The 19,285-nt window shown below is 41.6% G+C and overlaps 1 protein-coding gene across 2 annotated transcripts in view; it reads left to right on the top strand.

Annotated features, from left to right (window-relative positions):
• The window catches only part of LOC117045675 (trifunctional purine biosynthetic protein adenosine-3), a 28,345-nt gene extending 9,435 nt beyond the window's left edge, over nt 1-18,910 (top strand). For both annotated transcript variants that reach the window (XM_033146956.1, XM_033146955.1), the window contains exons 7-22: nt 771-896; nt 1,069-1,156; nt 1,476-1,561; nt 3,026-3,194; nt 4,782-5,013; nt 6,966-7,060; nt 7,802-7,911; nt 8,570-8,768; nt 10,560-10,811; nt 12,119-12,271; nt 13,108-13,311; nt 13,621-13,749; nt 15,608-15,738; nt 16,336-16,477; nt 16,941-17,056; nt 17,687-18,910. In XM_033146956.1, coding sequence (XP_033002847.1) covers nt 771-896; nt 1,069-1,156; nt 1,476-1,561; nt 3,026-3,194; nt 4,782-5,013; nt 6,966-7,060; nt 7,802-7,911; nt 8,570-8,768; nt 10,560-10,811; nt 12,119-12,271; nt 13,108-13,311; nt 13,621-13,749; nt 15,608-15,738; nt 16,336-16,477; nt 16,941-17,056; nt 17,687-17,884 — 2,430 coding nt within the window. In that variant the 3' untranslated portion in view covers nt 17,885-18,910. The remainder of the gene's footprint in view (nt 1-770; nt 897-1,068; nt 1,157-1,475; nt 1,562-3,025; nt 3,195-4,781; nt 5,014-6,965; nt 7,061-7,801; nt 7,912-8,569; nt 8,769-10,559; nt 10,812-12,118; nt 12,272-13,107; nt 13,312-13,620; nt 13,750-15,607; nt 15,739-16,335; nt 16,478-16,940; nt 17,057-17,686) is intronic.
• The last annotated feature ends 375 nt before the right edge of the window (nt 18,911-19,285 follow it).

Raw genomic sequence — 19,285 nt, 5'->3', positions numbered from 1 at the left:
GCTCCGGAATGGATCCCGTTCATAACCAGAGGTACCACTGTAGTACAAAACTCACCCACTCCTGAGGCCACCCATAAAGCATGGAATTTATATTTAATTGTTAGAAAGGAATTTAATACATCTGTTTTCCAGAAATGGTGGGTGGCATCCCGCTAGAGATCATATTAGAGCAGACCCCTTGAAATCAAATTATTTCAGTTCACTGATTTCAAGGGGTCTGCTCCAAGTACGACTATTGTTGGATTTCACCAAGCACCTTCAGAAAAATATTATGAATTATATTAACATTTACATAATTTGCCTGGCTCCTAATTTGTATAAGAGATCTCCATTTTCAAATATTGCATTTGTTTATACGAATGCAAGTGAACTTAAAGTAGTGTGCCGTTGTATATTGTTTAGAGAAATGCCAACTGAGTAAAAGTAAAATACCTTGGACTAAATTAAAAAATTGTTCCAGTAGCACCTTAGAGACCAACTAAGTTTGTTCTGGGTATAAGCTTTCGTGTGCACAGCTGCACATGAAAGCTTATACCCAGAACAAACTTAGTTGGTCTCTAAGGTGCTACTGGACATTTTTTTTTAATTTTTTAATTTATTTTGACTGCGTCAGACCAACACGTCTACCTACCTGTACCTTGGACTGTCTTCCATCATTAGGAGGGCACTACTTAGCAACTTATTAATAATCATCTTTGTAAACCTGGACACTGAGTTAATTTCTATTATTAGTTATAAACCATCCATGGTTTACCTTGTTTTTCTTACAGTGTTTATGCTTTACGGATGGTGTCACTGTTGCCCCAATGCCACCTGCCCAGGATCACAAACGCTTAATGGATGGAGATCAGGGCCCAAACACAGGCGGCATGGGTGCATATTCCCCAGCACCTCAGGTAAAACTCATGTTTACAGTGCTTCTTTGTCAGAGCTGAGTAATAGGAAAAACAGATTCTTGACACCAGAAGTAAAAAAAAAAAAAAAAGCATGACACAATGGATTCTTGTTGCTAGAATTGGTTAAAGTCTCTGCATTCTTAAAACCTCTACTTTTGTCACATTTTATTAGCTGTCCAAGGATCTTCTTCTGAAAATCAGAAATTCTATTCTCCAGAAAACAGTTGATGGTATGAGAAAAGAGGGTATTCCTTACATTGGTAAGTCAGAGTATCATTATACGAGTGATAACCATCATTAGCCATATGCAAAGTAGGCCCAATGAAGTCAATTGATTTCAGTAGTTCTACTCTGAGCATCTGCTGTATGAGTTAAAGCAGTGTTTTGTTTTTTAAATGACAGCAGTCCAAAAATGCAACTAATTGTGGACAACTGCAGTGAATGCAAACAATTGCTGACAAAGCTCCACATACTTCTCTAGATGGTGGAAATATTAGTCATAATCTTAAAATAATGCAACATTATTTTAAAATTTACTGGTTGTGTTTGTCCTCAATATCTTGTGCCTTTTTCCTTTAGGTGTCCTGTATGCTGGATTAATGCTAACCAAAGATGGACCTAAAGTCTTAGAGTTCAACTGTAGATTTGGTGACCCGGAATGTCAAGTGAGTGACACTGTATATCTTGTCACTATTTGTGCACTTGAACTGAACCCCACCCTTCTTTGTGGGATGGGCCAAGGTTCCACCAGTCTTGCTAAGTGCACTGTCAGCAAATCTCATTCTCACAGCCATCAATCCTGCCATACACTTCCGTTGCCTTTGGGTTAGTGACTGGAGGGGGGCAACTGGTACTCCCAGGGATGCAGATTTGACAGGTAGATGAGAGAAAGCTGACATATGAAGACAGTGTGCTGCACTGCAATTTAAGCCAAAAATGTGCCAGTACAAGTAGCACATCATGTCGTAATAAAGGTAAAGAGACCCCTGACCATTAGGTCCAGTCGTGTCCGACTCTGGGGTTGCGGCGCTCATCTCACATTACTGGCCAAGGGAGCTGGTGTACAGCTTCTGGGTCATGTAGCCAGCATGACTTAGCCGCTTCTGGTGAACCAGAGCAGCGCACGGAAACGTTTACCTTCCCGCCGAAGTGGTACCTATTTATCTAAACATTTCTTCTGAATGATTAAATAGCAGTTGCATCATTTTATGTGTTTTGAGTACAGTCGTATCTTGAAAGTCGAACAGAATCCGTTCCGGAAGTCCAAAACATTCGAAAACCAAATTGCGGCTTCTGATTGGCTGCAGGATGCCTTGTCAGACTTTTGGGTTTCTAAAGAACGTTTGCAAAGCAGAACAATCACTTTCGGGTTTGCGGCGTTCGGTTACCACAATGTCCAAGTTCCAGGGTGTTCAACAACCTAGGTACGACTGTATAACCAGGGGTTGTCAACTTGGTCCCTACTGCCCACTAGTGGGCGTTTCAGGATTCTAGGTGGGCGGTAGGGGTTCTGCAGAACAAGCTTCTTCAATTGAGCATTAGTGGGCGGTAGGTATAAAAAGGTTGACTACCCCTGGATAAGCATTGGTTTTAATGTAATGTGTGATCATATTGTGAACATCGATTAAGCAGGTTTATTTGCAATATCATTTAATAATCACATATTTACTTACCCTTTGTTTCTGGTTTGAGGATTGTTGATGTCTTGTTTTGTTTTTGTTACATCTTTAATAAATAAAAACACACACACACACACACACATATACATGATAGCCACAATTTTGAATCTTAACTAAACTACTGACATTTCTTCATGGGAAAGTACCACAGTCTAATTCTGTGATCTTCATTACTGTACTATACTATACTGCACTGCAAGGTATATTTAATATATTGTTAAAGTTCAGTATACTTGTGTGTCTACACCAACACATTCCACATGTTTTAATAAAATATGTTTCCTAATCAATGTGCTTAGGATCTCATACATTATATAATACACATTGAAATGCTTCTTTAACTTTCTTGTCATTTCCATGGTATTTCACTGGGAATTCTCTAGTTTTCTTACATTTTTTAAAAAGTAACACCAGAAAGATGTGCCTTAACTCTGGTCTATATTTGTGTAGGTAATTCTCCCACTACTTAAGAGTGACCTTTATGAGGTTATACAAGCAACGATGGATCGAAAATTATCTTGCCACATGCCTGTTTGGTTAGAAGACTGGGCAGCTGTGACTGTAGTCATGGCTAGTGAAGGCTATCCAGGAAGCTATCCTAAGGGTTTGGAAATAACAGGTAGGAAACTGACACCCTAGTTCCAAACATGTAGAACATTATATCCTTCCACTTTCATGTGACTGACAAGAGACTATGTGAGTCTCTTGCAGGTTGGCTATCTCAAATAATGAATGCTTTGGTTTTAACCAGTTGAGGGTCTGCTTTTTATTCCTAATGTGATAGTTTCCACTTTGTCTCATAATACAAAGAGCAACTTTAATTTCTGCAAGAAAAGACTGGTTACAGTATAGCCAGACACTGGTTGTATATTTAGGTAATAGATAACTCCTTTGACATAAGTAAGAAGTGAGTGCCTTTGAATTCATTGGGGTTTATTCCCTAGTCAAAGTGTTTGGGACTGCAGCATTACAGAGCAATACTATACATGTCTACTCTGAAGTAAGCCCCACTGAGGTCAAAGAAGTTTACCCCAGGGTGTTGGGCTGCAGCCTTCGAGACCTTGCACTCCCACTTTCAATCATCATATCTACAGGCTGCCAAAAGAAGAGAAGCTTCTCACTAACTCGCCCCCCCCCCCCCTCAGAGCAGTTGCTTTAGGGCCCTTTCTGTTTGGTATCCCTTTGAAAACATGTGGCCATCTTGGTAACTTACATGGATGTCTTGGTGGCCGTAGCATGGAGAATGACACCTTATCAAAAGGCGAGAAGGAACAACAACAACTATAAAATACAGGCAGTCTGGCCACCTAGAGATATGCTTTTGCCCTGCCCTGCAGTAAACCATATGTCTCGAACAAGATAAGGTGGAAGGGAGTGAGGAGGTCTTTGGGTGGGTGGGTGCTTTTGTCTCTGTCCTCTCTCTCTCTCTCTCTCTCTCTCTCTCTCTCTGTGTGTGTGTGTGTGTGTATGTGTGTGTGAATGAATGCCAGCAAGTAAATTGAAGCCTTTGTTTGCCCTACATTATCAAGAGAAAGCAATGCATTTTACATGTTTTTAATTTACCATAAATGTTTTCAATGGCTTTTTATTTTTATTTTTATTGTTTTAGCACTGATTTATTTCCTGGCACTCAAGTCACAGTACGGTGTCAAATGTCGGGATGTAATTTCATAGAACAGGGGTACCTATCTTATGATCCTATAGATGTCATTGGACTCCAGCCAGCATAGCTAATAGTATCACCGTCAACATCTCAATAGATATTCTGTCCTTTCTCCTGAAGGAGCCCAGGGATATCAGCAATGAAAAAAGACATATTTTAAAGTATTCTAAAAACAGTTTCAAAACATTCTCTCAGCCAGTGATTTCAGGGTTGTTAGGAACAGTATCTTTCAGCCATATTTTTATATTCTTCCTGAAGGTCTTTAATGAGGGAGGCAAACACAAAAGGGGATGATGTTAGGATAGATGCCGCGTGTGAACCAGCAACTTCGCAACAACCACATATAAGCCACTCCTGCCGTAGAGGTTTCAGAGAGATCACTTCTGGCCCACACATGTCCTTTTTCATCAACTTTTTATTTATTAATGGGTTGAGTTCACTGCCATTTTTATTTGGTTAGGGATATTTATAATTGCTTGTGCACTCAATAGATGTATGGCAGAAGTTTTCAGGAAACTTAAAAAAAAAAATCTCACCTTATAGGATTTCCTCGGGCCAAAGAGCTGGGTTTGCAGGTGTTCCATGCAGGCACAGCCATGAAAGATGGCAAAGTGGTGACCAATGGCGGCAGAGTCCTCACTGTGACAGCTATCAAGAAGGACCTTGTCACTGCACTGGAAGAAGCCAACAAAGGAGTAGGAGTCATCCAGTTCAAAGGGGCCATTTATAGAAAGGATATTGGTTATCGGGCTATAGCTTTCCTTAAAGAATCCAGGTACCTATCTGAGGGCAAATCTGAAGGTGATAGTAAGAAAATGTGTTAAACACAAGACATAATTCATGCAAATCGCCACATAATCATTCCATGTTTCAGTAAAATTTTGTATCAAAATATGATACAATATCCTCATATTTGTTGTTGTTCAGTCATGTCCGACTCTTCGTGACCCCATGGACCAGAGCACGCCAGGCACGCCTATCTTTCACTGCCTCCCGCAGTTTGGCCAAACTCATGCTAGTCGCTTTGAGAACATATAGCTATCCTCATATAGCTATTCTTAATAGATATCCTTGTGTATTATCTAAAAAACAACTAGGATTAATTAATGGGTAATGAATAAGTATTTCTTTTACTGAAGACTTAAAACACTGTTGAACAAAACATAAGATAGCTTACACTTACTTTTTTCACAGCTACTAATGCAACATTCATGACACAATATTAAACCAGTTCATCTGTCCTTTTTTTGAGAAGATTAGGCTCTCAAAGAGAGACCGTTTTTGTTTCCTATTGGAACTAAATTGCCCAGAATTCTTTGTAAGGTTGTGTAGATTTTTTGTTAACAAGTGAAAAACTAGTGGGTGAGAAGAATGAAACGGCAATGTGCACCTACATGAAGTTGGTACTCCCAAAATGCTTAAGAGTGACTACACTGGCATCTATTCATATTACTATGAATGAATCAATTTTTGAGGGAAATAAAAGTTGAAGATGCAAGAGGCTGGTACAGGGATAGGAATCTGAGCACCACCACCACCCCACTATTGGACTACAACTCCCATCATCCCCAGCCCTGTCCTAGCGTGTGAAAATCTAACACAGCCACTTGGAGGCTACTCTTGTAATGATCAAGCAAAGACATTTTTACCAGTATAACTGCATCAATTGCCATCTTGCACTAATGCAGCTATACTGGTAGAATTAATCTAACCTTTAACCTAAATGTTTTTGTCAGTGCCACAAAATATAAACTATTGAAGAAATACTACCTTTTTATAAAATAGCCTTCTGCTATGAATGAAATACAGTGTTAGTATAAAGCTGAAAGCATATGGCATCAAGTGTTAGTATACTGTAATACTAGTCTTTTGTATATGCAATAAAGTTTCTAAGAATGGTGCAGTATCTAGCTTTATTTTTACGGAATGTGTAGTATTTGATTAGAAGTGGTAAATAATAGGAATCTGTGTAGTGTGCTCTATCCATTGAGTTGAATTCCTGCCCCCCCCCCCAAAGCAGACAAGGCAATATTTGGCCAGATGTAAGAGGACTCGTTCATGCACATTCTAAGCCTAAACAGCAATAGTGAATTTGAGTTTATAGCTAGCGCATCTGAGTTTATGCCAGGAGAGTAAATGGTGTACTCAAAATACATTTGGGCTTAGCTATGAAGATGATGTGTAGCTTTAAAAATATTACAAGTTATATGCAAGATATATTCTCCAGGGCATGTTCCCTTTTTACTTCTGCTAAGCCTGGAAACCCCTGAAAAATATATTGTTGTTTGCAAAAGTCAGCACGATCCATTTAACAGACACTGGACTTGGACCCAGAAGTCTTGGACTCACATGTCAACTAAGACTGCAATCCTAACTCCCACTTACCTGATAGTAGGGCTTACTTCAGAGTAGACCTATTCCTTCAATAGCATGCAGTTGCTGTGAAACACATCTGGCAATGTGAAAAGTGTGGGGCAGGGATGGGCAGGGAACTAGTCCCAGCTGAGGGACCACTCATTCCAAGAGCACAGGGATGGTAAGGACTGCCACAGAGCTACTGACCTTTGAAATCAGGCCTTTTGGAGCACACACTCTCACTTATACTTCTTAAAGGCACAGGAAAAGTTCCCAGCGAATTCTTACACCTCAGTACTGGCACTAGAAAATACTGCTATAGATGGATTGTATGTATGAATCAATTGACTATTGGCTATTCTGCCCTTTTAGGGGCCTGACTTACAAAGACAGTGGTGTAGATATTGCAGCTGGTAACACGTTGGTTCAGAACATTAAACCTTTAGCAGCGGCCACATCTAGGCCAGGTAAGATAAAATCTGTACATTCTAATCAAAACATTTGTAGAATAGGTTCATGAAAAATTGAGTTCTTTATACCCATACTCATTACTATTTTGTAAAAATATATATGCAACTCTTGTATTTTATGTTTTGCACTAAGAATTCCAGATGAGGCATGCAGTTTAGCCATCGTGCAGAGATTTCAGAATACTGGAATTGTGCTGTAGTTAGTACCTGCAGAATATATTTAAGGAAAATCATTTCATTTAACATATCTGTACCATATTGGATAGAGACCCTTCAATTAACTGCAGCACCAGGATCCCACCCACCCCTCACCCAAAATTTTTTGTAAAGCAGAGGTTAACAGAGCAAGGTTAATTTAGCCCAACTGAGTTCAGTGAACTTTTCTCCCAGCTGAATACAGTGGGACTTGATTCTGAGTAAAAATGCATTGGATTACATTGTAGAGCGAGTTAAATGTAGGAGAAAGGAGAGCAGGAGGGAGAGGCTCATTCCTCACCTTTGCTGTTAATTCCAATTGATTGGCTGCAGAATAATCTAGGCACCAGGGAGATCCATGCTGGGAAGATATTTTGTCCCCTTTCCCTGCCCAGTTCGCTCTGCGGTGCTGCTTCCAGATCTGAAGAAGGGCAAAACCAATCAGGGATGTGGTTTGACAAATAATTCTATAGCCGTCTCTAAAGCACCTCCATCATGTTAACAAGACCTTGGTGAATGAGTCCTTTTCTTCCTGCTTGGTAGGCTGTAATGCTGACCTAGGAGGGTTTGCTGGCCTCTTTGACTTGAAAGCAGCTGGATATAAAGATCCAATTTTGGTATCTGGAACTGATGGTGTCGGAACGAAGCTCAAGGTAATGGGACGGTTGTGTGGGCTGGGCAGGTTTAATGGATTTTTGAAGGTTTTAGTCAGACAACTGGATTTTTACTTAGTAACTGAGTGTTAGGTTCTTTATAAAATTTTATACTACACAAAGGGACCATAGTTTGGCAGCAAAACATGCAAAAGGTCCCTGATTCAGTCCTTGGCATCTACAATACTCTCTTTCCTCCCCCCCCCCAATGAATAACTTTATTTGCATCACATTCAGAAACAGATGTCAGACCTTCACAGGAGAGCAAATGGAAGGGCACAGTTTTTGAGGCCTGGCAACTAACAAATTTTCCAATATACTTTTGAAAAAATGTCCAAGAGCACAATATAGTGTCAATGTCCCTTTCCTAAGCCTGGCTGATATAAATAGGAGTTGCATAAAAGTATCTTGGGGTCTCCTGTGATTAAAGTCACCCATGTACCTTTCGTGGCAGTTAAAAATGAAATCTCAGTTATGTTCAATACCAGTGGCTGGGAATCAGAAGTAGTGAGAGTGCTATTGCATATAAGCATCTGGTTGGTTACCACGAAAACAAGGAGGCTGGACTAGATGGGCCTGTGGCCTGATCCAGGAGGGCTGTTCTGATGTTCCCAAGTCTTGCCAAGCTCAGGTGTGATTTGTCTAATTCTCATTACAGATTGCCCAACTATGCAATAAGCACGACACCATTGGTCAAGACTTGGTTGCCATGTGTGTCAATGATATCCTAGCTCAGGGAGCTGAGCCCCTCTTTTTCCTGGACTATTTTGCCTGTGGGAAACTTGATGTCGGGACGGCTCAGACAGTCATCGCTGGAATAGCTGAAGCTTGTAAACTGGCAGGATGTGCGCTCCTCGGTAGGAATGATCACTCATTCCTTGTATGTGATTAGAAAACTCTCAGGTTCCTGCATTTAGTTAAAAGCAAACCTTAATGTTGCAGAAGTTTGATTCATATACTGTGTCCGACTGCTATGGATTCAAGAATCAGTTTACACATTCAGTTTGAAGTGGGTCATCACAGTGTGCCCTGTTTTATGAGTGGGGGGAATTTAAAAGGGGAATCTGAAGAGTGTAGAAGGCAGGGGCAGGCCTTGGTAATATGGCCTTGTAATATGGCACCCTGTGCCAGGCCAATATTCATGCTCTCCCCCAGCCCTCGTGCTGCCTTCCCAAAGCCAGCTAAGCAAGGGGCCATGCTTTGGGAAGGAGGTGCAAGCCAGTGTGGTGTAGTGGTTAAGAGTGGTAGACTCGTAATCTGGGGAACTGGGTTCGTGTCTCCGCTCCTCCACATGCAGCTGCTGGGTGACCTTGGGCTAGTCACACTTCTCTGAAGTCTCTCAGCCCCACTCACCTCACAGAGTGTTTGTTGTGGGGGAGGAAGGGAAGGAGAATGTTAGCTGCTTTGAGACTCCATCGGGTAGTGATAAAGCGGGATATCAAATCCAAACTCTTCTTCTTCTTCTCTCAGGGTTGTAGAGCCCTCCTGTGTCTTCCCAAAGCTGGGCAAGTGCTAACTAGGCTTTGGGAAGGAGGTGGGAAGGTGCCCCCTTTCAGCTCAGCGCCCTGTGCAAGGAAGCTAGTCACACTGCCCTAAATCTGCCTCTAAAGAAGGCTGGATTCAGTCCCAGTTCTTTCCCTCTAACATGCTAGTTTTTTGTGTGCAGGAAGCGTTTATATAATGAGCGAGGTTTCAAACACATGATCTGTCCCCCCCAGCCCCAGTCAGCAGCCTGAAGTGGCACAACAGCAAGAGCTGTCTTGTGTGATTCTCCTGGTTGTGTAACTTGGTACAGACATTTTGGCACCTGAGTCAAATGACAAAATGGCAACCCCCCCCCCCCCGTCCCTGCCAGGGAAGAAGGGGTGGGTGAAGATCTACATCAGGAACAACAGAGAAAATAATGATCTATATCTGCAACCCCTGTGGATCCTGCTACCTGAGGCAGTTGCATCTCTTTGTGTCATGAGTGGGCTCACCGTGACTTTGTACTTAGGCAAACTCTCAAACGACCTTTTCCTAGATTATTTACTTATCAGAACTGCTGTTTTGCTTGTTCTGGCTGTTCCATTTTGAAATCCTTTATTCTTTACTTAATTGTGTAATACACACATACCTCACAACATGTTGTTGACTGATTCCTCCGTTTTAAAATTGGCAGAATTTGAGAAACTGAATCATTTTTCATGGCATGATCCACAACATGGGAAGGGAACATGCTCAGTGGCAGAATATCAGCCATGCACACAGAAGGTCCCAAATTTAGTCCAATGGCATCTCCAGATGGGGCTGGGAAAGACTCCTGTTGAGAACCTTGCAATGTTGCTAGCAGTCAGTGTGGGCAGTATTGAGCAGGATTCTGTTTAAGGCAGTTTCCTGTTTTTCTGTGTGCTATTCCTTAAAGAGTGCCAAAAGCACCTTTGATTTTGTTGTTCTTGTTTTCATTTCTTCCTTTGGATGTACAAGTTTGAAAATTCAATAAAATGTAATCAACAAGCAAAAAACCACAAAAACCCCATCTAAGACAGGCCGTGCTTGCTATACTTCAGTGTATGTAAGAATCTGGGAAGTAGAGTTCCTATAATGGTCACCAGTGGTTTTGGTTTAACACTCACAGTCCCTTTCTCTGTCTTCTATTGCCAACTCAGGAGGAGAAACGGCTGAAATGCCTGGCATGTACCCACCGGGAGAGTATGACCTGGGGGGCTTTGCCGTTGGCGCTGTGGAACGAAACCAGATGCTTCCCAAGCTGGACAGAATTGTCGAGGGAGATGCGATTATTGGAATAGCTTCCTCTGGTGTTCACAGCAACGGGTTTAGCCTTGTGAGAAAGATTGTCGAAAAGTCCTCTTTAGATTTTTCCTCTCCTCCAGTGGGCCGCTCTGGTAACCAGACATTAGGTAAGAGCAGTAATTGCAGCATTTTTCTCTTCTGTCTGCATCTCAGGGAACAACCTTTGGTCAATTTTCAGTTATTAGGACATTTTGGGTCTTTTTATCAAAGGGTAGGGGACTCAGATCCTGGGGCCAAATGTGGTTTTCCAGGCTTCTCTTCTCTCTTTGGCCCCTGGAACTCTCTCCAGGCCGCCTGCCTCACAGACCTAGCGCCTCCCTTAGAGTTTTGATTTCTTTATTTTGCTTTCCTATGCTTTTGGAATGTGCCCTTGAGCTGTGATAGTGACTCCAACTTGCTTGGATGTGGGGAGGTGCATTGAAGCCTCTCAATTTCGCATGGCTTGGATGTAACTAACTGTTTTAAGACAAAAGAGTCACACTTGATGCTCCATCTGCTTCTTTGCCTCTGGCCACATCGGCCACTGAAATACATGGCCCCCAGATCATTGCCCATGAGGGAATGTAGCCCTCAAGTTGGAAAAGGCTCCTGGCCCTAGTTTCTATCAAAGGGCAACTAGTGAGGAAAAATGAGTATGTGCAACTGTTGGAATGCTTTTACCTCCTTCCATCTTTGTGTGTACTTGTGTGACATTTGCACTTTGTTAGCCGCCTTCCAATGCTAATCTTATGTCCCTCCCCCCAGTCCTGCCTCCAACACCCATGGATTAGGCATAGACATCTGCAGAGGGAATGCCTGTGTGCATAGGCATCCTATGTAAAACTGATTTGGGCTTGCTTACAATCAAGCAGTGTGTGCATTTTATGAAACAAATAGAAATAATAAAATGTAAGTTAGAGTGCCAGTCATGCAGAGTTCCAGCTCCTGTGGAAATCTATGCATGTAGAGGTCTATATGTGTAGGCTTTCTCTCCACCCCCTCCCCGCCCTTATAGACACCCCCACATTGATCGGGTATCCAGGTGCAGGACTGCAGAAGCCATGCAATGTAATTACAGTGGTACCTTGGGTTACGAACTTAATTTGTTCCGGAGGTCCATTCTTAACCCGAAACCGTTCTTAACCTGAGGCGCGCTTTTGCTAATGGAGCCTCCCACTGCCGCCGTGTGATTTCTGTTCTCATCCTGAGGTAAAGTAGTACCAAGGTACTACTTCCGGGTTAGCGGAGTTTGTAACCCAATGTGTTTGTAACCCGAGGTACCACTGTAATATGGAGCCCCTTTCATGCAGTAAACACATGAGGGAGGGCCACAGCAATATCTGCGTAAGGCCTCCTTGATGCATTTCAACCTTCGTGTGCTTTTGTGCTTTATCATGCCTTTGCATAACAACCTGTTAATGACTTATCTTCGCAGGAGAACAACTGCTTACGCCCACTAAAATCTATAGCAAGATTCTCCTGCCGGTTCTTCGTTCAGGCTACGTGAAGGCCTATGCCCATATCACTGGAGGAGGACTGCTGGAGAACATTCCACGTGTACTCCCAGCATCCTTTGGGGTAGTTCTAGGTAAGAACATCTCAGTCATGGTGAACACCTAGGCAAAACTTGCAAGCTTGATATAATATTTCTTCATTTTCATTGATGCCATTTTCCTTTCTTTAACTTGGTTTCACTCTTCACCTCCTGCTCCCATTTATTGAAATCCACATTTTATCTCAAAATTGACTGATTTAAGATATTTTTAAGGATGGATTTTCACATTCACTAATAAAGAGTAGAATGAAATTTAGACATTCCCTTTCACCACAGTTTTATATGGCTTTCTGTGGACACTCAGTCCACGTTTACACCATACATTTAAACCACTATGTTGCCACTTCAAACAGTCATGGCTTCCCCCAAATTATTTTGGAAGCTGTAGTTTGTTAAGGGTGCTGGGAGTTGTTAGGAAGTACCTATTCCCCTCACAGCACTACAATTCCCAGTTTCCTGCGAAAAACAATTGATTTTTAAACTGCTATGGGAACTGTAGCTCTGTGAGGGGAATAGGGGTCTTCTAACTCTCAGCACTCTTAACAAACTACAGCTCCCAGAATTCTTTGTGGGAGGCCAGGCCTGTTTAAAGTGGTATTATTATGCCTTAAATGTGAATGTGGCCTTAGTTGATTTGAAAGGATTTTGAATCAATTGAAAAATATACTAATTTTTAAAATAGGTGGTTAGATTGGTCAAATATGTTTCCTTCAATTGCCAGTGATAACCATTGGATTTTTTGCTATTACTGGGCTTATCACTTTTATGTTTATTAAGTTCAATCAGAATTGTCAGCTTAATTTCTCTGTAATGCTTGTTGACTGATTTTTTTAAAAAGTGTGTTACAATACAACTCTGGTTATTTTCAGATGCCCTAAGCTGGAAGATACCCGACATCTTTTCTTGGCTTCAGAAAGAGGGAAATCTGTCAGAGGAAGAAATGGCTCGAACATTTAATTGTGGGATTGGTTCAGTCCTGGTTGTGCAGAAGGAGCTGGCTGGGCAGGTCCTGAAGGACATCCAGAGGCATGAAGAGGCCTGGCTGATTGGAAAAGTTGTACGCCGTCAAGCAGGTCACTATGCAGAACCTCAACTATCTGGGGATGACTTATGAGAGTGATTATTTTTTAATGGGGTGATGGTGCTGCAGCAGTCCTGAATTAAGACTGCATCTGCTTTGCATGCAGAAGGTAGCAGCTTCATTCCCTGCCATCTCCAGGGGAATGTCCCCAGTCTGAAACCCTGGAGAGCTGCTGCCAGTCAGTGTAGACAGTACTGAGCTATATGGACCAAATGGTCTGACCCAGTAGAAGGCAGCTCCGCTTGTTTCTAATTATTTAGTTCTATTTATTTACAGCGAATGTTTCTTTTTTTAATTGAAGGGTCTGCCCATGTTGAAGTCAATAACTTACTTCAGGCCTTGCAAGCAAATAGGATAGAGTCCTTCCACAGCCAACGAAGCAAAACCCAACCAAGCAAAACAAGGGTCGGCGTCCTCATCTCTGGAACAGGTGAGACTCCTGCATTCTCCATTGTGAGAAATGAATGCCATCCTTGAGGCCATAGGTTGGGGTATTCTGGAAGACTGCTTTGAAGTAGTTTGGTGAGACAATACCATAAACAACTTTGGCCTTGCACACCTGAAGGAGCGTCTCCACCCCATCATTCAGCCTGGACACTGAGATCCAGCTCTGAGCTTTCTGGCAATGCGTGAGATTACAGGGAACCAGGCAGAGGGCCTTCTCAGTAGTGGCATCCACCCTGTAGAATGCCCTCCTGTCAGATGTAAAAGAGATAAACAACTATATGACTTTTAGAAGACATCTGAAGGAAGCCCTGTATAGGGAAGTTTGTAATATCTGATGCCTTACTGCTTACTGTGTTTTACTTTGTTGGAAGCTGCCCAGAGTGGCTGGGTTAAGCCAGTCACATGAGTGAACACACACACACACACACACACACACACACACACACACACATTCTCCTGAGACAATGATTGTAGTGGTCCTGCAACCCCCTTCAGCCCAGTGGAGCTTTAAACAATGCCGAGGAGGTTCACAGAATCCTTTAGCAGAACAAAACTCACAGTAGGCTGCCACCACTCCCCATCTGTGAAGTCCGATAGAAGTTCAGGGAGACCTACTTCTATCTTAATTACCCAGACTTCACACCCTGGCTCACTTTACCGTGCAGCCAATTAGCACTCTCAAAACCTGGTAGGGTCTGAGTTGGCCAGGCGCTGGACTCAGCTTCACTTTAACCAAAGGCAAACAAGGCAAGCAAAACTATAGTTCAAAATTTTATTAAAAGCAAAAGATTAAAAAACAAAGGTTACACGTTTCTTAGGAAAGAGTACAATCAGAAAACAAATACATTGTAAAATACGACTGGCTAAACATACTCACGAAATAGAACTTCAACTAAAATAAAGAAAGTGGTTTCCCTGGCTCTGCGCTCCAGCTAGAACACATGGCTGGCTGAGGTAAACAGCCATCCTGGTCTGACAAAGCCCACAATAGTCTGACAATTAGCATCTTTAGACGCTGGATAGATATGTCTGGGTCCTCCCTACTTTCCCAGCCTCACTGTTTCCAAATTGATGACTACTGTTTGATCCTTAACTCTCCCTCCCAGCTGTGTCAGGGTTACCACTTAACATAAATCCACGTTGGACTCCAGATAGCCCCTTAAAGGAGGATGAGGGGAAAGTTTATCTTAAAGAGAGAGCCAGGCACGAAGTCAGGCCCGCATTCCCAAAATGCCACTTTTATTATGCCAAGTTCACCTCTTGAGAGGCCTCCTCGCACTACAATGATGAAGGCACGTTTTCACATGTGACAATCTTCAAGTGATCAGACACCTTTCTGCCTAAACACAGAATGCAAGGAGCTGTATTTTGCAAACAAACAAAAGCAGAGTTTTATGGGTCAGGATTTTATGGGGTAGAGGTGGCTTTCAGAAACTCTTCTAATTTGAAAGCAATCCAGCCGAATACCGGAGGTTTAAATGGCAGGATTTTTGCAGCTTTTTTCAAATATGCACTATGGAACAGCAATGAAAAGAACCATGAGAGAAAAGGCACTTGTTCAGAGTTTGAGTGGCATATAGTTGGAATAGGAAGAACCCCTTGAAATTATACAGGTTTCTTTGGATGTACTTGTGCCTCAAGAAAAACTTGTGCCTCAAGGGGAAAAAATACTTAACATTTAAATGTGTGGAATGTGCTGCAAAAGTGTATTTTGCCATCCAACACGGCGATGGTTCTATACTTACTGAATCAAGTTGCTATTTTGCTGCTTTTAAAAATGTTTTCAGAATATTTAAGCCCATCTTAAATATATTTTCACTTGATTGTCTTGGATCTTTCAGGTACAAATCTGGAAGCTTTAATAACCAGTACAAAAAAGCCAACTAGCTATGCACAAATAGTCCTTGTCATTTCTAACAAAGCTGGTGTAGAAGGGCTAAGAAAAGCTGAAAGAGCTGGCATTCCTACAAAAGTAAGTAAATGTTCAACATGTTGGCATGTGTAACTTAATGGTTATTGTTTAGTAAAACTAACAAAAACCACTCTGTTCAGGGGCACTCAACAGACATGTGGAAACTATCTAGGAGAGCTAAGGTTTGGTTTGAGTCTTTTTCTACAAATGAACTTTCAAACTGATGGTTCATTTTTGACCTCAGCATCATGAGCTTGCTAAGTGGTCTTCAGGAAGTCAATCTGTCTCCACCACAACCTCCCCCCTGCAATATTGGGAGTATTAATACTGCTATGCTGTACTGGCTTGTAGTAAGGGTTGTTGAGAATAACGTAAATGAAATATTTTGAACATGTTAAAGACATGCCTTTGCATGTCCAGTCACAGGGGGCAAATGCCCTTGACCATCTGGAGAAACATTGCCCTGGCTTGGACATCCTAGCCCTGCCTTCCCTTGAATTCCTGCTTGGCATTCTTCAAAGCCAGCAGCCACAGCTTATTGTTTTGGTGATGAGTTTAGGTGTCTGTGTCTGACTGTTCAAAATGTTCAGCATTAATGATGATGGGGGGGGGGAATAAATGTATCCCATAATCTCACAATCTTTTACCCTGTCTTAGGTAATTGACCACAAGCTGTACAGCAGCCGCACAGAGTTTGACAGCGCAGTTGATAAAGTCCTTGAAGAGTTCTCAGTTGAGCTGGTCTGCCTTGCGGGATTTATGCGAATCTTATCTGGTCCTTTTGTCAGAAAGTGGGATGGTAAATGCATCTGAATATACAGCACTTGAACTAGAAATGCCCATGCCATTAAATGTTGTGTATAGTATGTGAACCAGCCAGACAACAGTTTCATTTTCAGTTAAGAGATTTTGCTAATTTTCTAGTTTAAAAACAGCACAGTGTTTCCCACAGATTTAGAGGTATAACTCTACATTTTAAAAATAATGATTATTGATGTGGAAAAGGGACATAGATATTCTCCATGTTATTAGTGAACCAGCTGTATCATACCTGTCCCATTATTGCTGATTCCAAAATGCAGCTGGTTTCAGATTCTGGGTTGGTGGCTGCTGTACCTAGTTCATTCAAGAAGATGGAAGTTGCAGGGGGGGAAACTGTTTCGTTCTACATATTTTGTTGCAATTAGTACATCAATAATTTCTTGTTTAAGCATTGCAATGCAAGGAGAACTAAAAAAATGAATTTTGTTTTTTACTTCTAGGAAAAATACTGAATATTCACCCATCTTTGCTGCCTTCATTTAAAGGAGCAAATGCTCATAGACTGGTACTGGAGGCTGGAGTCAGAGTCACTGGTTGTACTGTGCACTTTGTTGCTGTATGTTCTCCTTTTTTTGCTACTCTGTTAATTATAATCTTAGTTTGAACTGATTCTCAGATCGCTTCTCAGCCCACAATGAATGCAGAGGGATTAATTTACACAGACTGTGAAAGGGTTGGCCAGTGATCTGAGCACAAAATGTACTAATTAGACAGTTGCTGCACCACCTGCCCACTTCAGCATAGCCTGAAGTCTACTACAGCTCAGTATTTGGGGAATCTTTTTGAATCCAGCCTGACTGCTGCCAGCTGCAGACCAGGTCAAGGTTAACTTAAGGAATCTATGCAGCTGGTGAACACAGTCATTGGACTGCTTCATTTACTTCACAATTTAGAAATAATTTATTATTGTGAAGTGTAATAATATTTTACCTGGTTTTCATAGTGGTGTGGGTTTTACAGTTTTCTCTTGAATTCTCTTCTACAGCTAACTAGACCAGACAGGAGTCAGACTAAATATTTGTGGTACAGAATTAGCCAATTTCAAGATAGCTTGTAGTTTGAAGATAATTTCTTAAAGGGGAAAGAGACCAATGAGAGGCCGCGAAAGCAAACCAAGGCCATGTTCTAGAGCTCATAATTTCGACTATCTCTCCATCTTGTCAACATTTCCGACCTTCCTTTCTAGGAAGAAGTTGATGCTGGAGCAATCATTTTTCAAGAGCCAGTCCCCGTGAAGATTGGAGACACAGAGGAGACTTTATGCGAAAGGGTGAAGGAGGCAGAGCACAGAGCCTTCCCTGCTGCTATGCAGTTAGTTGCAAGCGGAGAAGTACAGCTAGGAGGAGATGGGAAGTTACGCTGGAATTCGGGAAAGCACAACTGAAATGCAGGAGACAAGAAAACAGCAACAACTATGATGCATAATTTTTGCTTTAATTCTGTAGCATAGGGCAGCAAGATGAGAAAGCCAAACAGAGCCAAATTGGGAAGGGGATGAATTTGCCATCTCAAATATTCAAATACTTTTGCCATAATACAGGTTCTTAAAATGGACCTCTGCAGACGCAGGTCCTCATGGTAAACCATTTGTATGATTAACGCCAGGGTTGCCCACAGCATCGTGAAAGGTGCACTGAAATATCCAAAGCCCTTGTGGGCAACCATTTCACTCAAACAGATTGCTACCTAGTACAGTACAAACTATGCCATGCCTGCATCAAGGGGCCAGCTACATGGCAGTGCCCTTGTCTAAATCAGGCGTCGCCTTCACAAACAGACTATGCCTACTCCCAGGAAAAGTGAATACACAGTAAAACTATATGTGGTCACAGCATTAATTAGGCATTTTAACATCCATCCTTTTAACATTTCTTTCTGAATAGCAAGGTGAATCAGAATCAGGTTTTTTGGCCATAGTGCTAAAAATTGAAGTATTTCATAGCAATTGGTGAGCACAAGAAAATCAAAGAAATACATGGCAGTAACCAGGGCTGTAATCAGCTAATCACATGTGGGAAATTTAATCCCCACCCCTTTCCTAAATATATTATACTGTGAAACATATTTTAATTCTCTATTAAAACTGGACCCATGACATCATGGAGACATGCAATAACTTGTACTTCAGTATGTTTGTATCATAGCTAGAAAGCACAGTGAGGATGGAATTCACCTAACTCGTGTTTGAAAGAAAAGAAGTAGGCACCTACATATTAATGTGCCTTTTTAAAAAAAATCATCATGATGGTTCATTAGAGAGAATGCAATATTTCCACTGTGTTATGATTTTGCTATATACAAAACTAATCAGTGTTCAAATGCTAAGCTTCCATATAGCACAGTACTGTTACATTCCTCTTATCTGTATTGTACCCAAATGTTCAGTGGTATCAAACCCCATTCTAATAAACAAAATCATTAATTTAAGAAATTACATACATATCTATGTTAATTTCTGGGTGATAGTTAAAAGATTTCTCTCCTTACAGTTGCTTAAGATGCTTTGCAGTGTGTTGTCAGTTCCTAAGGAAGTCTTGCTGGTGGAAACATTCCAAAAAAATAAGCAACCTGAAGCCAAAAATAAACCAGAGGTGTTCTGCTTTTAATGATCAGGCCATATAAGAAGACAAGCTTACCCACTGCATCTAGATTTTAGCTAGAGTGTTTCATATATTGTTATCAAGAGAAATGACATCAGTACACTAATCTCTGGTTAGCCCCTACCATGTTCCACCAACAGCCCAAGCTTACCCATTATTTCCAGGAGGGTGGTTTTGTGTACTCA

Source organism: Lacerta agilis, chromosome 4 (assembly GCF_009819535.1).
Source record: "Lacerta agilis isolate rLacAgi1 chromosome 4, rLacAgi1.pri, whole genome shotgun sequence".
In the NCBI taxonomy this organism is placed as follows: Eukaryota; Metazoa; Chordata; class Lepidosauria; order Squamata; family Lacertidae; genus Lacerta; species Lacerta agilis.
This window is presented reverse-complemented; position numbering and strand designations above follow the sequence as displayed.